Genomic DNA, 26,772 nt, shown 5'->3' with positions numbered 1-26,772 from the left:
GTGTGTGAGCTGGCACCTTGTCCCTGTGCTAATCTTGTGGCAGTGTGAGTGGTGAAGTCAATGCAGTAAAATTTAGGTCATTTACAGGAATGTCATGTGCCAGTGTCATAAAGCCCTGAATTAGAACAGAATAAAGGAGATGGAGAAGAGAAACTGTTTCATGGGAGTTGTTTCAGAAATAATAATGTCTTTTTTCTTTCTGAAGCTTTCTGATAATGCGTTTGACATTTGTGCGATTAAAAGAAAAATTCTCTCCTCTTCCTCCCATTAGAATGATTTTTATTCCAGAATATCCTCCAACTGCTCTCAGAGCAGGACTGATGGCAATTTTTTTGTGACAGTCCTTTTTATTTTTAGTATACAGCAGCCCAACTGGATGGGCTGGCTTAAAATGGAGCTACAGTGGGACTGTCTCATTCGCAGCCGTTTGAGCTGTTCCTATCTCTTTAATTGAGTTACATTTGTGATGATCCTTGAATTAACCCAATTCCTTTAACTGAAAGGAGATGGGATGGCTTAAATCAAGGATATTCCCCCCCACAGCCATTATCACACTGGTCTGCAACAGGGCACCCCACTCTTTTATTGGTGCTTGCACAAGACCATAGGAAAAGCCTTCAGTGATGCCATTAACAGGAAGTTTTCTCCCCAACAGTGCATAGCTTTGGTCAATTTTACAAGACAGTTGGGAACTTCCTTGTGTAGGAACAATCCTGTTTTATTTTCTTGTCAATGCTGCTTTTGATTCTTGAGCATTTTTACTTGTATGTTTGCACCATGCCCTCTCCTCCACAAGTCAAAAATGTCCCTCTGTCCAAGCAAGAGGACTGAGCATAACTGAAACAACTGAAGTAGATGGATTTTACTTTTACTTTAGGTGTATGTTGTCTTAGATCCATATATAGTGTGTGGTCTCCTTCACTATCTCCCTGAGGCTACAGGTGCTTTTCTGAAAGCTCCATTACCTGGGCTCCTGTGGCTGTGGGGATATGAATCTGCCTTTTTTTCATCCTGTCTTATTTTTGTATCTGACAGCAAAGAAGCTCTGAACTTTTCATCTTAAAACTCAAAACCTAAGAGGAGAATAAAAAAGGAAATTACTGTCTAGTACTGATATCTAGTTGCAGTTCTCAAGTGCAAGGCATGGTTGGTAGCATTTGTATCATGAAACTTCAGCTCGAGCAAAAACCTCTGACACGTTACTCCACGATCATAAAATAATTCAATAGGCTCTGGTCTTGTGCCACGCCTATTTCATCCCATAAAATAAGCCACTAAAGATCCTTTTGCTGCTGGGAAAGAAAGTTCAGCATCCTGCCCAGTGTCCTTCACTTATGTAGAGAACTGGTGCAGTGTGCTTTGTAAAACAGAAAAACACCATTTCTGGTTATTAACTGTGTGGTTCATGCAGAACTGTAGATGCTTATGTCCCTTAACCCCGCCTTCTTTCTGAGCAGTGTTGCTGCAGTGAAGAATGTTGTTTCTGCTTGCCCTTTCCAGGTGGGGGAAAGGTTGCTCTGTAAACATGAGGAAGAATTGAGTGGTGCAGCAGCCACTGGGGTTTAATGAAGCATCCAGCTCTTTCTGTAAGGGTGACACTGTTCCTTTGGAAATGTAAATGGGTGATGGTGCTCTGAAAAGCCCGTTTGAAACTGGTGCTCTTCTGGAGGCCTGGAGCTGTGCTTGCTGGTATTTATGCTCTAAAAGGACAATTAGAGTTGCTCCCAAAGAGTTTATTGACAGGGACCAAGCAGAGGAGATGGACAACAAGTAGGAATGGGAGGTGAGACATGGAGAGGCTGAGGTAAAGCCTGTGCTGTAGCTAAGACTGAGCCTCGGTAGTTTTTAGTGTTGCAGTTCAGAGCCACTCTCATTCCTGGGAGGAGGCAGTGTGGTAGAGCCAAGAGAAAGATCCTTTTTATTTCTTTCCTTTCCTTTAGACTTTTTTCCTTTTATTTATTTTTTTTTCCCAGGCTGTGCAAGTGAAACTCCCTGGCAGGGTATTGACCAGACCTAAGGGCTAAAGAAGGGCAGGAAAAGTCTGCTTTGCATTTCCATTCCCACTAGCAATTTGTTCTACACGAGAAAACCATTGCCATGTTTATGTACCATGTTGATTCACTTCCCTATCTTCCATACTGGATGTGTGCCTTCCTGGCCAGCTTTCCAGTGTAACTGTTAATCTTACATAACATGCAAACCAGTGATAACTGACACGGAATCACTGATAGGGTGTGTGTTAGCCTTGGGTAGGGTGTGAATGACGTCAGCCCAATGGCCTTCACCTTCCAGCAGATAAAGGTTGGGTTTGTGTTTCCTGTGCTTTTCACCATTCTTCTGCAGCTGTAGAAATTCAGAGAGAAGCGTGTATTAATGTTATCCTTTTAAGGGAGAGAACTGCTTGACACTGCAGAGATGCTGTAAGTCTTTTCTAGGGTTGGGATGCTCTCTGTTGCTGTTTGAGGAACATTACTGCAGCATCAGCAATTATTTTTACTGCTGGGTAAAGCCAGTGTGAGGCACCCTTATTTTAAGCTTCTGTAGTGGAGTAGGAGTTGATTTAGGCTTAAACTCAAGACCAAAACTCCAGCTGGTCTTTTTCAGCAGGCTCCATAATGTCATCTGGGGATTTTGGGAAACAGACAGACAGGAATTTCCCTGTCCCTGTTTTGCAGCCTAGGTTTAGGCTTTCTGTTTGTTCTTTGAATGCTGTAATGGATGATGTGCAGGAAGCCCAAGATACGTGGCACTGAACTTCTATTTCTTTTAAAGGCATTATCAGTTTTAAGGATGGCTTTTTCAATAGCAACATTCTTTTCCAGAGGGGAGAACATAATAGAAAGTACTAAGTGTTAGAGCAGGTTTAATGCTGCTCAGAGCTTCCCCTGTTGAATACCTTCCCTTAATTGAAGATCATGTATTTAAACCTGGTCATTTAAATGCAAGTCCTGCTGTGCAGATGGCCCTTAATGCAAGAATTGTGTTTATCCAAAGACAGACTGGCGTGATGGGTGTGAGTGAAAGCTGTGGCTAGGGCCCCTGTCAATGATACCCTTAACTGATCAGTAGAAAACCCCACTAACTTGTAAGTTTTAGACTCCAAGAGACCCCTTTTCTGCTGTGAAGCTGTAACAAGCATTTCTAATCTCTTCCCATGGCTGTTTGCATTGTATTTTAGTACTAGAGGATTAAGTAAATCGTGTGCCCAGGGAGTTCAGTATAGCGGGCTGGTGATTTCTGCAGTGCTCCATCTCACCAGCAGAGCCTCCAGCATCCAAGGATCCTGCATCCAAGGGAATGCTGCTGCATTTGGCAGTCAGGAGAAGCCACAGAGCACGGAGGAGTCTGGATTAGTAATAGGTCACAGCTTATTGTCCTCAACACTTGCTTGTGGGTAAGTGGGGTGGCAGCAATGCTGGCTGGGATGGGCATGCTGGCTCTTGTGGTTTCTCTGGGATGAGTTTTGTGGAGAAAGTTGTGTTTCCCAACATTTGCTGCTGAGTGCTTCCCCTTGTGAGATGCCTGTTGATGGGTCACCACAGCCCTGGGTCACAGAGCTGCCTGCAGAGTGTTTTTCAGGGGGCTGTCACTGAAGGGCAGAGCTGTGATGTCCAGGGGAAGGTGAGTAGCTCTCAGGAGAGCACAGAGCCACAAGCCAAGGAACAGGGGTGCTCCCCAACATCAGTGTGTTAGGTCTCTTTCAGCAGCAAGTCCAAAGAAAATCTTTATGCCCAGACAGTCCAAGGTGGGTATTTTCATCCTCAACCAGAACAGGACTCAAGAAACATTTCAATTTGCTCCGTTTCTCAGGACAGAGTTCAGAAAGGCAAAGCCAGATTGAAGCAGGAGCCTTAAAGACAGGAGGCCAAGAGCTGATGTGTCCCTCCAGCTGTTGCTTCTTGTATTTGTTCTCCAGGGTGGAGTTCTGTAACTTTACTGCTGCACTGAAGGGTATGTAGCAACAGGTAACAAAGTTGGCTTGGTCAGGAGAGATTGTATTGAGCCTTTGTGTCATATTCTGACTCCAAATGAGTTGTTTAGGGTTGGAGTGGATGTTGGAATACACACTGTCAGTGTGGTGATTTATAAAGCCATAAAGTGGAACTTCCAGCTCCGTGAAGACTGATTCTGCATGGTAAGAAACCCAACTTGCAGACTCCCTGATTGAAAAGTAATAATAATAATGCATTGTAGAGTCCCTGCTGCGTGGCACATACCATCATATATGTTTTAACCCCAGCCAGCAGCTGCTCACTAATCCCTTCCACTTCCCTGCTGGGATGGGAGAAGATGTGGAAAAAAGGTAAATTCCATGGGTTGAGACAAGAACAGTTTAATAATTGAAATAAAATATAATTATAATAATAATATAATTGTAATGCAAAGAGAGACAACAAAAAAGAGAGAGACAGAGCACTGTATCAGCTACTAGGGAGAAAATAAATAGAAGTGTATTTAGAAAAATAAATACTTAAGAACTCTATCCCAGGACACATAGCAACATTAATGCACTCCAGCCTGGCCTCAGGGAGAACAAGTTATTTGTATGGAATTCAACTACTTAAGTGTTTTGGGCACTCTGTCTTCTAACAGGGACCCCTCTTCTATTCAGGATGGGAACAGTCTGCTCTCAGAGCAGAAGCAGATCCTTATAGAAACATCTCTTCCAGGAAAGCTTATTTATCTCTTCCAGATTGGAATTGGACCTGGAAAAACATCACCAAGAAGCCAGTAGTCAGTCCTGTTACCTTGGCCATAGGTTTCTCCTTCAGCCCACATCCCTGTTCCCATGTGCCATGGAAGTAGTAGGCTCTTGTTGGCCATCACGTGGGTGCTGCTTCTGTAGTTTCACATAATTTTGGAAAGGTTCCACTTTTATTCTCATGGATAATTCTACTGAATCTCAAAATCTTACTTTTTTTTTTTTAGGACAGAATTTTTGTTTTCTGGCCAGCTGCATTTTTACGTTCAGAAATGCAAACCCTTTGCCTTGTTTAAATAAGAGTAAATGAAAACCTTCCAATGGCTTGGCAGCCCTGCAGTCTGTGTCTTGGATACAATAGGCAGCTTGTGTTCAGTTCAGAAGTGAATGGACTTCTGGGGCAGTTTCTAGGTTGCTGTCAGACAGAAAGCTATTCCTGGACATTTTGGTCTTATAGGAAAGGTTTAAATTAAAAACTGGAGGTGGGGGGGCTGGGGGGTTCCCCTCAATAACTTTTCCCTTAAACAGAGTCTTTGTTTTATTCTGTGCTTCAGTTATTGCTATTCTTCTTCTGCTTTCCTTTTCCAGGATTTTTTCCAACAAGCAAAAGGAACACAATTGCAAACATGCTCAAGACATTGCTAAACCACATGTAATTTAAAGAGGAAATTAGTATTTTGTTGAATAAATGAGAGTAGATAAGCTCCTACTTGGGAACTAAGGAGCTTCAAACTTCTACAGGACATCTCCTGCCCCAGGCAGGGTAGCTGCTAGAGGAGCTTATTATGTTAGAGATGCTGAAATCTTTTGATGATGAGCCAAAAAATGGGTGCTTTTTGAATGTTATCATCCATTCTGGTGCCAGAGACCTGCTCGCTGGAAGAAATGTGGGGCTGGAGTTTGGTTTGGTTTTGATCTTGTGTTTGAATTGCTGTGTAATTGCCCCTGTGTTGTTGATTTGTGGCTGACGCTTGCCCGAGGTCTGGACAGACCTGTTGAGGTAATTGGGGCTGTTTTTATTCTGCTGGCCCATGCTGGGTGCCTGAGTGCCTCCAAAAAAAGCCATTTCTTGGCTAGAGAGGCACCAGCTGCGCAAAGGGCGCAGTTCCGATGTGGAGCTGGTGGATTTGTGCCAACCTGCACCGCTGCCAAAGCTGAAGCACCGAGTGACAAATGTGTCACAGTTCAGCCAAACCATCCTGCACCCAGCTAAGGCTTTGTAGCCTCGTTACACTTAACGAGCTCATTCCTGTGTTTGTGGACAGGTTCAGTGATGCATGTGTCTTCTGATGGATCATCACTGAAATGGAAAGATTCTCTGCAGATTGTGGCTCTTCAGTTCTCCTAAAATCAACATTCAGTCTCTTTTGTGTTGGTAAACACAAGAAGGACTGGAAATACTTTGAGGAATTGATTTTCAGAGTAGTCTGTCACTTAGTAGGGATGAGAAGTGGCTCAATGTAACTGAAACCCTTCTGCTGAGAGCTCAGACCCAAAAATAATTAAGTAAATTGTTCTTTATCTAGAGATAAAGTATATTTGAACCAGGGGTATCTTAGTTTTATCATCATCTTGTTAATGACAGTACAACAAAGTCATTTTACATTCCCCGCAAGTTTTTATCTACCACACTTAAGATGACGCATCAGATGGTAAAATCCAAGTTGTGAATTTCCAGGAGGTTTGATTAAAACCAAGTTCCCCTTTACCATACTGAAAGTTCTGTTTTAGTCTGAGCTTGTGGAACTGTGTTTGCATGTGGTGCATTGAAATCTTTAGGTACAAGTGCATATGTGGTTTGTGGTGTCCAGGGTTACAGCTGGAAAGCATTCCTTGAAATGTTTCCAAGAAAATCTGATTCCTGCCTGCATGTTCAGTACATTTCTTTTGCCTTGGTTTACAATAGGGAAGTAATTAAAGTTGGAAGCATATAAGTAAGAAGGACAAAGTGTTAGTCATAAGTGGAGGGGATTTTCCCAGGTCAGCATAAGGTTGGTCTAAATCTGATCATTTTCTCCAGTGCTGGACATTCTTGCTGGATGAGTTTTGAAGTGGAGGATTTTTCCTCAGGAGCTTTGTTTAGCAGAGGCACTCCAGGCTGGGAATGCCTGAGGAACATGGTGTTATCAGTACCTGTAACTAAGCCTCAGCAAAGGCAGAAACACAAGGGGTTTGTCTGCTACAGAATGCATGTCCAGCTCTGAAATACAGGAGGGCACAAATCTTTTTCTTTTAGGTTTTGCCCAGTATTTACAGCTGTACTTAGCCCTTTCACTATAGCAGATTAACCACAAGTGCTTGGGGTAAGTATTTTGGGAAAGCTCTTACTCAGGCCGTGTGCTAACTCCATCAGGATCTGAATACAACTTCATTCAAGCAGATGTTCCAGTTGGCAGCGCTTCTGCCTCTCTGTTAATGAATGTGTCTCGTCCCCCTTCCAGGATTCAAACCTTACAATACACACGGATAACCCAGACCTAACACCATGTTTCCAGAACACCATCCTGGCGTGGATCCCCAGCATTTACCTGTGGAGTGCTTTACCCTTTTACCTTCTCTACCTGAAGCGCAACAAACGAGGGTACATCGTGCTGTCTGTGCTGAGCAGGTTCAAGACGGTGAGAGCTCTTTGCAGAGCCCCATGAGCCATGTAGAGTTCATTTTTATTAGCTCAGCATCCAAGGAAGTAGGGTTTAAACAAGTTTCCCTCCGATTTATCGTATTGAAGAGCTTGCTCATAGGAACAAACAGTGTGCATACAGATATCTGAGGGAGGAAATCCATCCTGGGAGCCCACCTTTCTGGGTAGAGAGAAGAATTGATTGCTCTGCCATGAGCAATCCCCCTTTGTGAGCCAAAACTGCACTGCTTCAGCCTTACTTAAGGTTTAAACCACTGAAAGCTGCAAACCAAAGACCTTAAGGTAGATCTAGTGGGAATTTTACCTCTTTGTGAAAGTAAGCTTGAGAAGGGTTTTTTCAAGCTTCTCTCCCCATGCAATAGCAACGTGATTTCATCTGCACCTTGTGCTTAAAAGGTTCCTGGTGTCAGCAGCCCTTCAGGTCTGTAAGTGGCTGGGTCTAAGAAAAGCAAAGAAGTCACTTTCCATAGGCCATTAAATAACTCAGGTTATTCCTGGAGAAAAATACCAGGCTTCTGCTTCAGGGCATGTCTGCCTTTACTCTGGGTGCTGCCTGTGTTTCCAATCAAAACTAAGTAGGGGGGAAAATCCAGGCAAAATACGTTAGTCTTTTTACTGGTTGTGATTGCAGAATCCCTCAGAAAGCAGTTGAGATGAGATGCTTGGTTTGAGTGCAGTGGGACAGTTCATCAGACTGCAGCTGATCAGTGCTGTGATTGTGTTTACACAGCTTTGTTTTGCTGGGAATCTGTGAATCAGAATGGGCTTTTTTTAGCTCTCTGACCGCCCCTGGAGAGGAGTTTACCAAATGCTGTTTCTGTTTGCCTCCTCTCAGCTGTTTGGTGTCCTGCTGTGGTGTGTGAGCTGGGCAGATCTCTTCTACTCCTTCCATGAGCTCCTGCAAAACAGAACCCCTCCACCAGTCTATTTTGTAACTCCACTGGTCGTTGGCATCACCGTGGTTTGTAGCTGTTTCTGTTCACTATGACCAGTATGAATAACTTTCTTTTAGACAGATGAAGGATGAAGAGCCCCTTTGCATTCATTGCCTTATCTGGACTTCTTTTAACTGTATTATTAGTATTTGTATTACTGAAGCAAATTTTGCTACCAAAAAGGCCAGAGTCACAAATCTCTCTCTCAAGTAGATTTTCAGCTGTGTAAATTAAAGTATTTATAATGCTGCCTTCCAGCCTGCTTTCACCTATCTCTCCAGGCTTGTGATCCAGTTCTGGAGAGAATTTGAATAGGACTTTGCCAAAAGAGTGATACGATGGAGCATGGCTTGTGCATTGTTCAGTGCTGTATCGGACTTTGGAAAGCTGTGTCTATTACCTGGTGGCTGTTCCTCCATTAAACAAAACAAGTTGGCTTTGCCTAGGATGACAAACAGGCTTGTGGCTGTTGTATGAAAAATAAAGCAGTAAAATTTGCCCATTCAGTTTTTTAATTCCCTTGGTTAGTTTTTTTTTTTTTTAGTCTTTTTTTCTAGACAAGTCATGATGGTCCATCTGGATTGGAGAAATGACAGTCCCTACATTTGTTTAAAATGTAGCTAATATTTAATTGTTCCTAGCCCTACGTGCAAAGGCTTAAAAATTGAATTCTGGAGATGAGGCTCTGAAAACAGCAAAACAAATTATTTCACAGTTATTTGCTGCTCTCAGATGATGGAGGTTTTGCCATTGACCTCTGTGAAGTCATGATGGGGCTCATTTCAGAGAGGTCCTGCTGCTCTGGTATCCTTCCAGTCGATGGTGGCTCTAGGAGCTGCCATCTGAGGGTGCAAAGAGGGGGAGTACTGGGGTGGGGTTGTGTTCATGTGTTCCTGTATTTACTTTTACAGCTCTTAGCTACACTGCTTATCCAGTACGAAAGGCTGAGAGGAATTCAGTCCTCTGGAGTGCTCATTATCTTCTGGTTTTTGTCTGTGCTCTGTGCAGTGGGGCCTTTCCGGTCAAAGATCATGACTACAACAGCACAGGTAACAAGCCATCTTTGTTAGCACTTGGAGAACAGGAAATATAGCCATCCACATCTCTGTGAAAAGAATGAATCACCCGAGTCTGGAGTCAGATCTGAAGCCAGGTTTTGCCAGAGAGAAAAAGGAGTTTGGTTCTGTTGCCTTGACTCAGACTTTCGTAACTAGAAGGGAACTGGATTTCTCAGGCAGTGTCAAAAAGCAGATTTTGCTTAGCCCAGAGCTATACTGGAAATCTGATAGACATGAGAGAGCAATACCAACACTGTGTATATGGGAACAGACTCCTGTCTTTTTTTAAATCTCATCCCCCCTGCTTAAATGTGGATGGGTAGTAATCAGAGAGGATACATTTTAATATATATGGTTCCTTTTTGCTTAGGCAGCTTGGCCACATTAGGCAGCTCCATGGGCTTCCTGGTGTCAGTGCCTGATGGGCTGAGGACAGCGTTCTGACTCCACTGGGGCTGGGAATAGAGAACAGAAAGTTGGAGGGAAAGAAACCTGGGCTGTTATGATTGCTGTTTGAAAACATAGCAGGTTCTCCCACAGTAAGAAACTTGTTAAGTTTTTCCCAGAAACAAATTCACTAAGTAGGGCAAGGCAGATTGCTCCAGTGATTAGATCATCAAAGGCTGGGAGAGAAAAAGAGTGCTTGGAAAACATTAAGGTGATTGCTTCTCCTCAGTGAAATCAGTGTTGATTCTGTTTGGTGATTCCTTGTTTTTATTCTTGCTTCTTTGTAATATTAGCAGCATTATCCTGTTAGCAAGGATTTTCCTGTAGCAGGCTGTTATAAATATTCCAGTGGCAATTGAATTAAACCTTAAATGAGAGCCTGGGCAGAACTTTGTCAGATAATAGCTGCAATCTGGTGAGACCATTTCAAACACCACTTAGAGGCAGTTTTAATAAGTAAAAATATTGGGCTATCAATGTTTCAGTACATAATCATCTTGAAATTATGGGTGCAGAGCCTTAGAACAAGTCTGGGTAACACTTCTCCTCCTGTGACTGCCCAGAACCAAATATTCCTTCTCTTGCACTTAAGGTTTTTACATTTTAAGTGAACAATGAGAATGTTCAGAATGACATTAGGGCATGAAAGAGCTGTATAAAGGACATACCCTCACAGCAAGAAGTTTTAGGTAAACTGCAGACTCATGATTAGGAAAGGAAATATCTCCAGAGCAGATGGAACTCTTATTATGCAATGCAGTGGTTTTCCTGCAGCTTCTTCTGAAGGTATTTAACACTCACTGCTTGTCAGTGATAAGATGTTAAAGTAAAAGGATGTTCTCTGATCTGGGTTGACAATTCCTATGCTTAAGATGTGATCTTGCAAGAATCCCCAGAGGTAATTTAAAAGGATGTTATGTAGTCCTGATTCCAGAGGGTGTCTGCATGCAGTGAAGATGTATAAGCACTTTGAACTTGACATAATTTAATGAAAAGCTTGGAGATAAGCATGTTCTTAGGCACTTGTCAGAGTCCGAGCATACTTTTGTGAGATAATTCCTGCTAGGATCTTCTTTGTAGTATTCAACTGTAGAGGAAGAAAAGAATTGCCAAAAGAAACTGTGAAAAAGGAGAGAGAGAGTACTGGGGAGCTTGGAAGTGCAGTAAAAACAATCATTTACAGTGTTTCTTTTCCTTCTAGGGCCATGTAAATGAAAGGTTCAGGTTTACCACATTTTACATCTACTTTGCTTTGATAATCATCGAGTTGATACTGTCGTTTTTTAAAGAGAAGCCTCCATTTTTTTCCCCTGTTAATAAAGATGCTGTAAGTATTTTTCTCTTTGCTTTATTTGGATTTTACAAACTATATGGTGTTTTGAGAGTTCCACTGAGAGTACTTGTTATTGAAAGCAGCTTTGGATTGTCATGGACATGGCAGTACTTAGTAACCCTCTTACAAAACACTGGGTATGGAGAGGAATACTGGGGTTTGGAGTCTTTTTCCATTATCTGTGCCATCAGAAATGGCTTGAAGCTGTGTGGTGAAAGCAGCTCTCCTGCTTGCTGCTTCACAGCAGTGTAAATTACATTTATGAGCATTGAAGTGTAATATTAATTATTTCAAGAGGGTTTTTTTAGGATATAGTGGTCTGCTTGCTTAACATTCATCTTGAGTTAGTGAAAGTCCATGAGGTTTGTCCTAATAAATGAGTTCTATACATGTTGAGAATAGATATAGAAAAACATTAATAACAGAAGATATTAATGGTGTCACAGGTTAAATTTCTTCTCCAGTCATAAAATAGTCTCTATAATTGGATTTTTGTTTGAACCAAGCTGAGAGAGAAGTTGAGTTCATGTCTTAAAATGAACATCTCAGAAACTGTAGAATGACATTTCACTTTATAGCTGTGATTTAAAGGCAGTATATGAAGCAGTTTTTAGATATGAAAGGAGTTCAGTGCGACATGGGAAATGAAAGAAATCAATTTATGTCTCATTAGGACATAGGTATGTACATGTAATATATAATACGCCAAAACTGATCAAAATAGACTGTTGTATTAAAGTAATGGTAAATGTCTTGCTTTATTTATTTTGGGTTTTTTTTCTCTGATAAATTCATTATAGAATCCATGTCCGGAGTTAAATTCAGGCTTCCTGTCAAGATTGACGTTTTGGTGGTTTACAAGGTGAGTTCTCTCTTCAAGCTGTTGGACAGCTGACAAACCCAAAACCCACTTGTGATCTGTGTTGCACAGAGTGAGCAGTACAGAGATTCTCCCTCTGTGAGTCGTTGATGTTGGATGCTCTTTCATCCACAGTGGTGTCAGCACTTGGAGCATTTGCCTTTTTAGAAACACAGAGCCCAAACTTTTTCTCTGTGAAGTATGGCAGCGACTGTGTCAGGACAAATAGTGCAGCCCTGGCTGTGCTCAACACATGCTGGAATATAACCCGAACCAAGATGTAGCTCTGTGCTGCACAAGATTAATTGTGGCAGCCTTTCACCCAGCTGAGGGTGCATTTTGTTTCCTTTGAGGTTTGTGGGTGAATGCTTTTTTATAAGGATGTTTTCTGTGCAAAAGGGGAAGTAAACTGGGTTATGTATACAAATGATTGCCACCGAGGCTGCTGACAAAAGGTATGTGTGTTAAAGATGCAAATTTGAGGTTGGGCTTGCTACTCCATGATAAAGAAGTGGAACAGCTGTCAAAGGTTGTGTTAAGACCCAGTTTTTCCACAGTGGTTGAGATCTTCATTCTTCCATCCGTGTAACTTTTATTGTCCTGGTAACAGCCCTGTAAACTTCTTTTTAGTGAGAGGATGAGATCTTTCTAAACTTACAGAGTGTTCAGCTTCCCCAGCGAGATTCTTGGCAGCTATGATGTTTGTATCCCTTTGACAAAATTCCCCTTACCGTTGAGGAACTGTAGTTTTCAGAAAAATCTGATTTTCCTTTAACTCCAGTAAGCTTCATTTTTGCATTTTGTTCACCTCTGACAGTTATTCCAGATAGACTTTATTATTTTCACTTCTAAAGCTTCACTGTTTCCATTTAACGCCACAATTTCATCCAAATGCTTCTCGTAGCTGGTTTTTATTGTCCTTTTTTTTCCTGAAGTGGTATTTTCAATAAAATACATGTAATCAGAAATACGTCATGTCCTTTCCTTAATTGCAAACATCAATAAAAGGAACAAAGGGTGATAATTATTCTCTCATCTCCCTTTCTGTGGAGTATCTTCTTGCTTTTGTTAGCTTAATAGTCCTAGAGTTACTGGCAATGCTTTAAGTACTGTTTTCCAAACTGAATTGGGCTGTTTTTCTCCGTATGTGCAGCATGGCAATTCAAGGGTACAAAAGGCCTCTCGAAGACAAAGATCTGTGGTCGCTGAACGAAGATGACACTTCAAAAACTATCGTGCAACAACTGAGTAAAGAGTGGGACAGAGAAAAAGCAGAGTGCAAACAGTGAGTACACGAACAAGTCTGCAAACTCGAGAGCTTGATCTGAGTCCTTTCAACACTCGTAAGTTGCTCATCCATGAAAATGAGCCAACTAAAAATGCACCCACCACTTCGACCTTTCTGCTCTTCACTCATCAATAGTCAAACTTTCTTATTTTAATATGTCTAGGCAGAGGCAAGCAGGAGCCCTGTGGGGCTTGTGTGCCACCAACACACTTTTTAGGTGCTTAAAATCCCCGTGGGCAGGTGGTGCCACTTCCCATGTGGAGAAGGGCTGGAGATGTGTGAGGAGAAGCTGTTGAGTTGGTTGGGTTGTAGAAAATGAACAACTTTTCACCACTGAGCTGGTAGTTGTCTAACTGCATAATTGCATCCCTCCCAGGCATGTTGGAGCACAGCTTCTGGGCACATAAACCAAAAGGGATTCCTCATCATCTCCATCGTGAGTTTTTTGGCCTGGCAGTATTTTTAGCCTTAAGGCTCTCAGCAATGGGCAAGTCTTCACTTCCCAGTAGTAAAGATAGGAAACTCAAAACATGTGAAAGGCAGGAGGGGAAGAGAGATCCTGCTTTATTGCTGAGACCCTACTGCTGTTGCCTGGAAAATTAGCAGCAAAATTATCCTAGTGTCTGATGGAAATGGGATGAGGGTCAGAACTTGCATACAGTTATACCCCTGCTCGAGAGGATTTCCTTCTTATTGCATGTTCTGTCCTGATCTAATCTTAAGAAATTATCTATTGTGCAGCTCTACTTCCTTCTCCCACTGGTTTGTGTCCAAAATGTTTCCAAGCAAATAGATGCGATAGTAGTGTGTTTCAAATGAAAAATGTCAATAAGGAGGAGGCCTGTGCTTCCATTTCCTTTCATTGTGGAGATTTCTTCTCCATGTGGAGGCTTTCCTCTGTTCTCTTCTGTGCATGTCCTTGCCAAATTGGAAAGACCCTATTATTTGATAATATTAGGAGAGAGTTGTAATTTTCTTGGCAAGGCTAAATATGATGTGGAGAGTTCCACTTTGCAGCTAAAATTTGAAACATTTCCAGCACTAACACCAGCACCTGTCCACTAGTGCTCTGTGTGGATGTGTTTTAGTTCTACTTCAAGGTTTATTTTTGGGGGTTTTTTTCATTTTCTTAATGTCTCTATTTTTATGGTGTTGAATAATGTGCATTGTCTGGGCTCTGGTCTTTTTGCACAGACATAAGTATTACTCCTCCAGGCTATTTCACAGTAAGAGCACAGCCCTCATGCAGGAGTGCCTGGGGTCCAGGAAAACTTTTGCTGGGAAACCAGAAACCGTGCCTGGAGTTTTGTCAGGGGATTCATTGCATTTTGGAAACTATTCGTACAAACTGGGGCCAGTTGGCAATGAATTTAGCCATAAATTATGAGTCATATTTAGCTCAGGTAAAATTTTGTGGCAGCTGTATTAATGATTCTAAGGTGGGGGAAAGAGCAAAAACAAAGCAAATCACTGTACTCCAGATTTCTGGGTTTCATAGAACTCTAAAAGCTCTACTTATTCTTCAGTTATAAGTAGGTATTCTCTATTACTTCATGTCAAATAACATTAGTGGTAGTTGCTTGTGAGCCATTGTAAATACTTTTTTTTCCTTTTAACGCTTATTAAATCTGCTCTGAGCAAGCTTTTATGACATTCAAAATGCTGTGTGAATTTGTACACATGTTGAAAGTGTGATGAAAAGTATTTGCAGTGTACATAGTAGTAATTTATTTTTAAAAACTTAATCAGTTGCAGCTCTGACATAGCTAAAGCTTTCAACTTGTTTTGTGGTAATGATTATCACATTTCTGTTGTTCCCAAACCTTTTTTGCTTCACAGCTGTCTTGTGAGTTACTGTTAAATAATTGCTAAAATTTGTTTCTAATGAGTTACAGGAGAGACCAGCATGGATTTAAAATGTGACTGTAGATAATAAAGCACACAAGAAGTATTTTTCCTTTCTTTTACTTGTATTGCTGAAGTTTCTACTCAGTTTACTGATAAGTGCAGTTTCTTCTGAGAAAGTTAGGGCTGTGCTGGATGGAGAAGAGAGAGCTGGAATGCATTTCCCCTCATTTTTAGTTAGCTTGTGATTTTAGAGACTGTCCTTATGAAGACATACTGAAGATGCAGGGCCTTGTCAGCACCATTGAGAAGCTCTGTGTTTTCCCATGAGATAAATCAGTACCTATTACCTGCCCTGCTATTAATAATGGCAACCAGACACACGGTCTTTGCTTTGGTAAAAAGCTGGGTGTGAGCAGTCCCACACACTGCTGAAAACCTGACCTCACCTAACTACGTGTAGTAAACACTAAAAGTGCATTTTCTCCCTCTGGGACTCTGAGCTGCAAGAGAACCATTGCTTTGCTGTTAGCTCAGTGTAATAAACATTTTTAACAGCACAAAGTCAGGGGCAAGTAGTCTTGTTTCCTCAAATCCTTCAATGAGTTTAACAGTCTGGTTGCCAGAAAAACAAGGCTTTGCTCATAAACTCTCCAGGTTTGATCTGAAAGACAAAGACAGCACTGTTTTTTGTTCTCTGGGGGGGAAAAATAAATTGTCTGGTTTAGCTTCTCCCCGTGCCCTCAAGCTTTATTGCAAAGACATTGGGATTTGCAAATGGCTTTTTCTGAAAGGATGTGGACAAGTTTATACATGTGGGCTGTTAGCCACAGTGATCACAATGAATGCTCGCAGGCTGTTGGAATTATTTGATTCTGCAGCTAGCCAGCTCCAAAAAATCTGCACAGTCTTTATGAAAAATCATAAATTCAACTTCACTTGGTAGTACTTACAAGTTATTTTTCAAATACCTTCTGGTAAGTCTTCACTGTTTCTAGGGTGTCTTTTCCATCTGTTTTTTTCTTGTAAAGCTTATGTGCCCCAGACTAATTTCCTTCTCCCTGCTCCACCTGGACTTAGCTTTCCTGTCTGACATTCAGGAAATTGTTCTCAAGTCCCATAGCCCCCAGGAAACAACAGCAGTTTGATATTTGCGGGTAGAAAAGTTGCCAGGCTGATGTTTGAGAGTAATTCACAGAGGAAATAATTTCCCAGAGCACACCCTTTGTTGATGGGCAACACAAGTCAGGCACCTAAACCCCAAAGGGGTTTCTACGAAACCCACGTGGAGCTCTGGAGAGCAGTTTGGGCATGTTGGGCCCATTTTTCATCAGTCAGTCTAGAAGAGTATGTGAAGAGTCACTTTTGTTAGCTATTTGGCAGAGGGAGCGAGGCAAAAAGTACAGAAGGAATCCTAGAATCCTGGACTCATTAAGGTTGGAAAAAACCCCTATGATTATTGAATGGTTAACAAAATGGATGCAGACAAACAGGGTTTAAATGCTTAAATTGTCAACTGAGTAAAATTTAGGCACCTAAACCCAAGGTTTCTGTCCTGGAAGAATCTGGACAGCTGTGGTCCAGATCTTGGGGATGGCCCAGCTTTGGAGGTGCTGTGGTTTGTACTCAATTTCAAGTTTCCACGAATGCAAAACTTTGTATTTTGAGAGCTCTGTGCCTGCTGCAGTGCCTGTCTCCCCAAGGGGATTCATTCTGCTTCAGTGGAAGCAGCTGTGTGATCGATAAGGTTAAAGGTTTAGCACAGCTACTGACTGAACAACGAACACAGGCTCAGAAGGAATAGGTGAAGGTGCCTTGTGTGGGATGTCCACAGCTCCTCTTTGAGGATTCCTGTACAAAGAATTGGAGATCCAAGGTGAAATCTGTCCTCTAAGGAAGTCCAGCCTTCCTCTGCTCCTCCTTTTGGCCACATTCTCATCCCATGGTGATTGATTTTCTGGCCTGTGGATTGCACCCCGTAGGTACTGCAGGAAAAGAGAAAAGAAAACAAGACTCAATTGCACAAGAGTGGCTGATCCTGAGCACACCTTGATGGTGTTGGAAGTCCTGCTGTTGGTCAGGAGCAGAGCAGTGTGCAGACTTTGGGGTGTTCCTGCAGTGCTGTTCATACAGGGCGGTGCCATTCTCATTGTTAATTGTCTCCTGTTTTGTTTCCCTAGAAAAGAGGATGTGTCATATGTGAAGAAATCGAACCATGTGCTCAATCATGTTGGTGATGGCCCAGAGGAAGCAGAAGTCCTGATCAGAGACAAAAAGCACAATAGGAAACCTTCCTTTCTTAAGGCTTTGTTGAGGACCTTTGGGCCATACTTCTTAATTGGCTCCTTCTTCAAACTGATACAAGACCTGCTCTCTTTCGTCAACCCTCAGCTGTTAAGGTTGGTTTACTCTGTGGGTAGTTTCTATGTGCAATCCCTGTGGAGGCTTGGCTTTGGCACAGGGTGTTTGTTTTTGAAATGCAGAGTTAGTTTCCCTCACAGTGCCACGTGTGTGTGCTCCCTCACCTTCCCCCTGCAATGCCATGAGACAGGAGTTCTTTGTTGTGGACTCAGCTGTAAATTGGACAAGCTTCACTGACATGCACCATTTGCAAATCGCCCATCACTGGTGGGCAGCTTTGAATTACAAATTACCTGTTGCTCTGTGCTGCAGTCCAAAGCAATTTCTCCCCATTTCTAAAGGATTAGCTGTGAAATCAAAGTGAAGCACTGCTGGCTGGATCCAGTGGTCTCTGGACATCTGATACCCTCATGTGTGGATGGTGGTCGCAGCTCTGGCATAACTTGATGTGCAGATGATGTGTGATGCTCCAGTATGTGGTGCTCTGCCCATGCTGCTGTCATCTGGGAAAGGTTTTGGACCATTCAGATGAGTTCATGTGCTCTTAGTTGTGCTCAGCAATGAGAATGTGAGAGGCACAGTTGCAGTGAATTTCCATGTGAAAGAAAATTATGGTTCTATTAAAAAAAAAAAAAACAAACCCCAGCAGAGAAAGAGGTCATGAGAGAAGTGGTCTGTCCTCAAATTCTCTTTGTATGAGGAACACCTCTACCTCCCATCTCCAGGGGGGACAGTTGCTCAGCCTGACCCATAAAGGAATTTGCACAACCCCCACATTTTTTTCTCCATGAGTATTATTCTTAAGGTGAGGAATTCACCAGATAATCATTAACTAGGAGGAAAGCAATGGTGGAATTACCGGCATTTCTATCAAACAATTATTAATGGAAAAGCACATAGTCCTGTTAATGCATGAGAGAGGAATGGAGCTTGGATGGAGGTCACGGGTGGATGTAGGGAAAGGGAGAAGAGAAGGCTCTGCTCCTATTTGAGTATCTTAAAATAACCTGTGTTCTGAGAGCATGTTGTTCTGTGGGTGGTTTGTGACATGCCCAGAAACTTGCTAAAATGAGAGTTTGACCAAGCATGGTGACATTTAATAGCTGACAGTCTGTCTTCTCCTAGAGCCCCTGGTGAAGAGGAGGCTGCTGGCTGCCTCCTGAGAACACATTAAGTATAACCTATTCTGGGAATTTCTCAAATTTGCATAAATTCCTGAATATGTTTCAGTGATATCTCAAGGCGTATTATGGGGAATTTCTTCTCAAGTCTAAATTCCTGCAGTCTGGGAAAATGCCCTTCTAATGGTAAGGGAAGATGAAAAAGCCATGGCTGTCTGGCAGGCTGCATGTAAGATAGCCGTGTGTTTCTAATAAGATTGGTGAATCCCTGGGACTACCAGGAAGAGGTTTTCCTGAAGCTGTTCACTTTTGCAGCATGAATGATTAGAGCAGTGCAGAAATAAGATCTCTCTGGACTGGAAGAAGAAAGATGTAGCAACCTCATGCTTCTACCACAAAGCTTTGGTTGCCTGATTTGTGGTTTCCGGGTGCATTTTTCTCCTGCTGGTTGTTTGAACCATGAAGCCAAATATCTGTTTCTCCTATATTTTGACAGTTCAGTATTCTGGTCAGTAGGCTGAAATCACAAATGTGATCTTTGAGAGCACTGGACACTGCCATGTGTCACTCTGCTTGTTTGCTGTGTGTCAGTGTGCAGCTCTGGCAGCGAGAGCAGCTGTGAGGAGTAAGAAAGGGCTTATCAACAAAAGATGCTGTAGCCTGCTAAATGGTACCATTTTACAAAAAAAAAATAGGAGTGAAGAACTCTTTATGCATCCATCCAGGAGGATGTCTTAATTTAGCGCTTTTTTTGTGGGAAAACACCCCAGGCAGAAGCACTCAGGCTGCTTGAAGAGGATTTGGGTAAGAAGCTGGTTTTGCCTGCTCTGCTGCACTGCCCTACTCTGTCCTGTCATTCGCCTCCTGCCCTGGGGGGCTGCCTAACAGAGCTCAGACGGTCAGCTGTGTGTTTAAACCCTGAATCCCAAGGGAAACCAAGAGTTTCTCTTCATATTTCATTTTCAGGCTCATTTACAAATGGACTTTCTCACTTACAGAGCTGAAGGTTTTGCTGTTGGATGTTTGCAGTGTTCTTCGACTGAAATCATAGCTCAGCCTATGTCCTGGAGGGCTGTTTGCTTTTTGTGGTTAGGCAGAGGATGTGGCAGGATGCTGTAGTTGGGAGAAGTTGTGTTACGTCCCGTTAAATTTGCTGTGTGATTTTAAATTTTTGTTTCTTTTTCCTTTTCCTTCCCTAATCTACTGACAAACAGCGTATTAATCGGCTTCATTAAGAACAAAGACGCCCCAGCCTGGTGGGGATTTTTGATTGCAGCTCTGATGTTTATCTGTGCTGTGCTGCAGACACTCATCCTTCACCAGCACTTCCAGTACTGCTTTGTTACTGGGATGAGGCTGAGGACTGGGATCACTGGGGTCATATACCGAAAGGTAAGGCTGGAAGCATTTTGTGGGCTGGAACACCAGTGTACAGCCAGGCAAGTGGTCTCAGTGCTCACATATTTAGGGAAGATTAGCCATGTTGGAGAGCCTCCTGGAATATAAAAGATTGGGGGTTTGGTGAGTTTTTAGGAGTACCTCTTTCATACTTTACAGCATTTTCCAGTGATCAGTACTGTAATATGGGTGTTCTGGTAGGTTATTAGACATACCAATACTGGTTCACTTTAAATGCTGAAAGAGGAGAGACTTAGATTAGGTGTAAGGAAGAAATTCTTCCCTGTGAGGGAGGTGAGGCCCTGGCACAGGTTGCCCAGAGAAGCTGTGGCTGCCCCATCCCTGGAAGTGTCCAAGGCCAAGGCTGGATGGGGCTTGGAGCAACCTGGGATGGTGGAAGGTGTCCCATGGCAGGGGGGTGGAACTGGATGTTCTGTAAGGTCCCTTCCCACCCAAGCCATTCCATGGTTTGGAATAGGAATCCAGGAGAAGAGCATGTTTATGCTATGAGCACATTAGACCAAACGAGGTTTTCTTCAGAGTGCTACATACTGCTTGAGCTGGAGATGCTCATAAGCAAAACCATTTCATGAGCTCTTGTTCCTTGGAGGCGTAAGGTGAATTATTTTATTCTTTTTGGAGAAGCACATTCTCAGTGTCATTTTGCTAATAGTTGAGGATTTGTTCTCCATGTGTGTGGAGATTGTGAATGCACTGAAGCTCTCTCCCTTGTCAGTCCTTAGCCATCACAAACTCAGCAAAGCGCTCATCTACTGTTGGAGAAATTGTCAACCTGATGTCAGTGGATGCCCAACGTTTCATGGACCTGATGACTTTCCTGAACATGGTGTGGTCTGCACCACTCCAGATATTTCTAGCTTTGTATTTCCTCTGGCAGGTACAGACATTGTCACAATTTTATTCACAATTCATCTAAATGATGTGCAAGCTTTTTCTTTTTCCTTTTTTTTTTATTTGTCAATTTGACCCTTCACTACATTTTTTACAAACTTTAAGTGTTCTGTCCTGTAGTAAAATAGCTTTTACTGCTGTACACCCTCACTTAGTGTCTTAATTATTTTGTTCAGCTGATAGGGCAGATGGGCATTTGAAGCAGAATGTTGCCTTTATCTTTCCCCTGGCCTCACTATACGTTGATGGGCTCAGTCTTGGACTCTTGGACTCTTGTTCCCAGCAGTTGATACAAATGAGAGCTTGAGGGAAATGGTTTAGAAACCAAACCAAACAAAAACCTGGACATAAGAAATGTCACATGGAGAGATTATATCCTGCTACATAAAGAAGTTTTGTGTGAGTCAGTGTGAAACAAGTCTCACCTGGAATAACCATAATTTTTTCTTTGCCATAGTGACTTTGTTTCGTTCCAGGTTTATTCCAGGTTCAGTTTGAGCACTGGCTTTCAGTGTTTAAAATGTTTCTGTGCAGTTAATGTCTTTTACTGCATAAAACAGTAGCACCAAGTTAACCATATTGATTTCAACTCAAAAGCCATTAAATTGCAGCAGCTTTGAGTTACTGCTCTGCTGGAAGCTGAGCTCTGGTAGTCAGCAGTTTGTATGTTTGTACTCACACTGAGGGTACTGGCAGTTCCCCTGATCAGAGAAAAATCAAGAGAAAAATTCCTATCACCGATACCAGCATAGTAATAATAGTAATAATAATAATTCAAAGTGGTTATTTTTCTGTCCTATTTTTCTGTCTCCTTTTCACAGTTGTGCTGTGGAATCACAGCACTTCACTGGGATAAGTTCAACTTGTCAACATTGATTTCTGTTCCTATCACTTGTTCTTGTTTTAGTGCTGACCATAGGGAACACTCAGGTACAACAACTTACTCTTTCTTTTTAAATCCAGACTTTAGGGCCTTCTGTGCTGGCTGGAGTTGCTGTGATGGTCTTACTTATCCCGTTTAACTCTGCAATAGCAATAAAAACCAGAGCATTCCAGGTAAGGTAGCAGCAGAGGAGGTAATGTTATATAAATTGGCAGCTGTGCTATGAGAAATGAAGACATCAGAGGTTGTTAATAAGATGCCATTTGCAACAATTTACTTATGAGTAAGAATGTACTGATATATTTAATAACTGTATCCTCTTAGATGCTTTTTCCATAGTGAATTGAATGCAATTTAAGGGAAAGGTGTGTCACTGAGCCAGTGGCTTCTTCATACCCCTGGAGCAGCTTTTGGGATTAGCAAGAGGTTTCTTGTCTCCATATCCATTCACCTGGTATCTTCCTCTAGGAGTATCTAGAGAAAGAGTAAATAAATGCTGTTCTTTAAGCTGCAAATTAATGTTTTCAGAGGTGGCAGCTAAATCCTGACAGTTTGAGTTTTATGCTAAAAGCTGGTGTGATGTTCACTGCTACTAAGTTGGGCCAAATTTCATTTATTATCTTAAGGTAAAATGATCCTTTATTCCTTTCTTAGTTGTCTCTAGTGAGGGAAAGCTGAAAAAACACCAATATAACAGTGCCCTCTGGCTTTGTGCTAGAAAAAATCTAGTAACTGGCTTGTGCTATGCAGCCTATCAGACTGTTTGGAAGATTAAAAAAAAAATTAAAAGTCAATCTGTTGGTGTAAAAAAAGGTAAGAGTTGGAAAATGAATATCAATTATGACATTTAAGCACAGCCTTAGTAACAGAGTGATATTATTATATGCCTTAAAGACACATACAGGCTTTTAAAATCTCTTGGGTGCTGACATGTCAATAGTAACATTCCTTTTCTCCCTTTCCCATTAGGAGATGCTCAGAGCTGCATAACTTGCTGTGCATGTGTGTGTGAATTTTGTCTATAAATTTGAACAGGGATGTTTTTATTTCAATAACTGAATGAAGCACTGTATTTTCATACATAGGGAAAAAAACCCCTCGGAGTAGCCACAATTTTCAAGGGATAAGAAATACAACTGAGCAAACAAGGAAGAAAAAAAATCTGAAGAAATCAAAGGAAGTGATAGGGTAGTATTTTTGTGAAGTGCCTGAATCTTTCTTTAAGATGGTTTAAAAATGTAGCCCTTAAGAGTGAAGATGGGTGGAAAGCTTTTGTACTCTGCTTTCCAGGCATTTCCTTTGATTTGTGGTGTATTTGGAGATACTGACTTGCACAATAAGCTGACAACAGTCTCGATTATTGTAATTACCTTTTGCATCCTCTTCAGAAATAGCCCGAGGGCCACCACAGCTGTGAGACATGTGTTGAAAGCTCTTCTGTAGTCCTGGCTGTGACTCTCTGTCTGCTCTGTTTATAACCCAGGTGGAACAAATGCGATACAAAGACTCCCGCATTAAATTAATGAACGAGATCCTGGGTGGCATCAAGGTGCTGAAGCTCTATGCTTGGGAACCATCCTTTTCAGAAAAGGTCCTGGAGATCCGGAAGAATGAGCTGAGAGTTTTGAAAAAATCTGCCTACCTCAACTCTCTGTCCACCTTTGCCTGGATCAGTGCACCCTTCCTGGTAAATTGAATTTGCATGGCCCTCTGAGCTGTACAAGTGCACCCTTGAAGGATAAGTCTGAGGCTTTCTGCTTGCTAATGTACATAGGAATAAAATGTAAATACTTTTTGAAGAAATTACTCACATGCTTTGAATCAGAGTTCCCTGTTCTCAAGAGCCCCTTTGTTAATCGGTATTAAAGTATTTTGTGATAAAGCCTGCCAGTGGAAGCTGGGAATAGCTGTCACAGGAGAATTTCCAACCACTTCAAAGTACTTTCCATAAAAAATTGAAACTAGAATTTGAAACCTCAGAGAGATCTGTGAATAGCAAAAGAAATTTTAATTGAGTCAGTCAGGACAACGTCTGTCTTTAGCTCTCATTTCTACCTTCGTGTTACAGTGCTCTGCTTGTTTTAGTGAGAGAGGGAGTTGTTAAATTATTCTACAACCCAAGAAAGAGATTGATTTAATGTGGAAACTGAAGCCCAAATGATAACATTGCCAACTCTGAAATGCTTTTTCCTCAATTTTGTCTTTTCCTCTATTTTCCACTTCACTGGACTGTGATCCCTTTTGCAGAAAGGGTTTTGGTGAATTAAACCATTCAAGTAAGTCCTTGGTCAAAACTATTCCCAGCCAACTTTTCTCGAGATCAAAGGCCCAGCCCTGCAGGAATGATCTGAACAGCCTGGAGGTCCTGCCTTTTTCATGGTTCCTTAAAGTCACTGCACTCCCTTCAGTGCACATTCCTGTTCCTGCTCACTGTGAGTCTGCTGCACAGGATGGTCCTTCCGCAGTGGATGGCCCCTGTCATACAGCAAGCCAGCAAATAACTTGGATTCCACTCCCTTTTCTACTGAGCAGTGAATCTTGTTTGTTTAGCCTGCAGTTTACAATGGGAAAATTTGCTTGGGTGGAGCTGGAAGAAGCCACGACCTGATAACAGCTTTTCCTTTTTATTTGCCCAAGACATGGTTCACCTCTTGAAACTCTTAGTTCAACTGAATGTAGCCATTAGAAACCTGAAAGTTCTTTTATTCTGCGTGCCCTTTTTTTGTACCACCTTGTCCATAGGACTTGTCATTCTTAAAGCATATTGAAAAGGTCAGAAATGAGGAATTTTCCTGGTTTTGTGGTTGATACTTTTATTTCCAAGATGCCTGTCAGGCTTGAGTGCTTTTAAAATGTCAGAATATACCACACATCTCGCAGTAAACTCCCTTTCTGGCTTTCAGGTAGCACTGACAACATTTGCTGTGTATGTCTCTGTGGATGAGAAGAATATCCTGGATGCAGAAAAGGCTTTTGTCTCCCTGTCCTTGTTCAATATCTTGAAGTTTCCCCTCAATATGCTTCCACAAGTCATTAGCAACATTGCACAGGTAAGGAGGGCCTGGAGCACGGGTTGTTCTGAAAAATTTGAACAGAAAGAACATATCCTTAATTTCTGGAATGCAGAGATCCCTTGGATCTGCCTGTTAGCTGGTTTTCCTTTTAATACCCTTTCTTTCCTGTTGCCTTGCATTGGAAAGCCTGACATCTTCTCAGTGAGTCTGGCTGTGTGAATTTTGCTTTGCTCAGATAAACTCAGCTTGGTGTGAGAAATTTCACAGTTAAAAGCTTGAATTTCAGCATAAATTCATTGCAGGGAAAGAATGACTCACTGTTCAGAAAGCCCATGGGGGGAAGCTCAAGGCATTGTGCATGCTTTCTTTTTCAGTAGTAAGAGCACTACGTTCTCATTAAAAGGATGATGAAATAACGCCACATTCTTTTCTTAGACAAGCGTTTCCCTAAAGAGAATTCAGCAGTTCCTGAGTCATGATGAACTTGATCCAAATTGTGTGGAAACAGAAGTGATTGCACCAGGTAAAGATGCTGATATTTTTCTAAGCTATGCTCGTGCAGCAGGCATATCTCTTTTGGACTGGTTGAGCTATAAAGAAAGACAAAAAGAAAATAACAATGGTAATCTTGGGTTAAAAAAAAAGGGAAGAAACTGCTACTCTGAAAAGTATGTGTTTAGTGTTCAGGCTATGTGGAAATCAGAAAAGTTTCTGGCCATATTTTTGAGCTGATTTTGGGCCTGAGTTTGCATCTGTAATGTGCTGGACGCTACCTGTGCTGAACGTGGAGTGCATCCACTGACTATGGACAGCAAGACCTGTTCAAACCTTTCACACTGCACAAATGCTCAGGAACTTTGTGAGCAGTTTGGTTACTTCTGTTCAAAACAATATCCCAAAACAATTGAGCAAGCCAGGTGGTCTCAAAAAAATGTGTTTTATCAAGTAACAGTGGCTTGAAACTTGTGTGTGAGGAAGAGGGATGGCCACGTGGCTGCCATGCAGTTACTGTTCTACCCCACCCCACCAGGAAGCAAAGAAAACCTGTGGATCTATAACTTGTTAAGTGTGGCAAGCAAAAAGCTGCAGAATGTCAAAGTTAATCTGATACGTCAAAGTCAACAGCATGCAGTGATCTCCTACTGACTTGAAAGGGGTTTCTGAAGTTGTGCTGATGCTGAGCAGCATGTGTTGGGAGCAGCCCCACCAGGGCAGGGTGAAGCAGGGCATCTTTTCAGCTCCCTCGATCTGTTGGGTCACAGTCTATAGCTTAAGCTGCAGTCAGTTATTTTCACTCTGAACAAGCCTGTCTTGTGACCCACAGGCGTGAGCCTGTGCTTCCCGTGCCAGCAGAAAAGGGAAATGCAATGTGTGTAAATAAAGATCCCTCTGTCAGCCTGTTCTCAGTTGTGCTGTTGTGTGTAACACATTTCCTGCTCCTCTGTTGTTGCGTTTTTGCCACACAGGCAATGCCATCAGTGTAAGAAATGCGACGTTCAGCTGGGGAAAGGAGCTTAAGCCAACGCTGAAAGAGTAAGATTTCTTTGTGCAGTTGCAATACAGCATCTACTTGGTTCCTGGGTCCTGGGAGGTCTGTTGGAAAGGTTCTGGTAAAAACCATGCATCATATGTCAGCATCTCTTCTGCCTTTAAAACATGGAGCCAACCCTCGTGCCTCGTGGTCTTTGGGCTTTATAGAACAAGGCTGTAAGGCTTTACCTCCACAGCAACCAGCATGAAATGGTTACCTATTGAAAGACAGGCTACATAAATTCCTTAAACAGACATTTTTTTAACTGAAGCATTGGACAAATCAAATTGATCTGATGGATTTTGAGGACAGTTGAAATGTCTGTGTTTAGACCTAGGTGTGCCAGCAGTGGTCTGTTCCTTGAAGAGTCTTGTGGCAGACTCATCCCTGTGGCAGTGGAAGGGCCATCTCCAGACTGTGGGGGTGAATGTTCTGTGCATTTGC

At 42.1% G+C, this 26,772-nt stretch overlaps 1 protein-coding gene across 3 annotated transcripts in view; it reads left to right on the top strand.

The window, feature by feature from the left end:
• ABCC3 (ATP binding cassette subfamily C member 3) overlaps positions 1-26,772 on the top strand; it is a 46,774-nt gene that overhangs the window by 5,069 nt on the left and 14,933 nt on the right. For 2 of the 3 annotated variants that reach the window (XM_042032405.1, XM_042032407.1), the window contains exons 2-15: positions 7,144-7,320; positions 8,179-8,304; positions 9,190-9,327; positions 10,985-11,110; positions 11,917-11,978; positions 13,129-13,260; positions 17,289-17,507; positions 19,805-19,982; positions 20,725-20,886; positions 21,864-21,956; positions 23,267-23,470; positions 24,687-24,833; positions 25,233-25,320; positions 26,264-26,330. In XM_042032405.1, the coding sequence (XP_041888339.1) occupies positions 7,144-7,320; positions 8,179-8,304; positions 9,190-9,327; positions 10,985-11,110; positions 11,917-11,978; positions 13,129-13,260; positions 17,289-17,507; positions 19,805-19,982; positions 20,725-20,886; positions 21,864-21,956; positions 23,267-23,470; positions 24,687-24,833; positions 25,233-25,320; positions 26,264-26,330 (1,919 nt within the window). The remainder of the gene's footprint in view (positions 1-7,143; positions 7,321-8,178; positions 8,305-9,189; positions 9,328-10,984; positions 11,111-11,916; positions 11,979-13,128; positions 13,261-17,288; positions 17,508-19,804; positions 19,983-20,724; positions 20,887-21,863; positions 21,957-23,266; positions 23,471-24,686; positions 24,834-25,232; positions 25,321-26,263; positions 26,331-26,772) is intronic. The other variant, XM_042032406.1, reaches the window with a different exon arrangement.

This window comes from Corvus kubaryi, unplaced genomic scaffold (genome assembly GCF_017639235.1).
Source record: "Corvus kubaryi isolate FWS band 111438036 unplaced genomic scaffold, C.kubaryi_AGA036_p1.0 37353, whole genome shotgun sequence".
In the NCBI taxonomy this organism is placed as follows: Eukaryota; Metazoa; Chordata; class Aves; order Passeriformes; family Corvidae; genus Corvus; species Corvus kubaryi.
The sequence above is the reverse complement of the archived record's forward strand: the minus strand, read 5'-3'. Positions and strand labels throughout refer to the sequence as shown.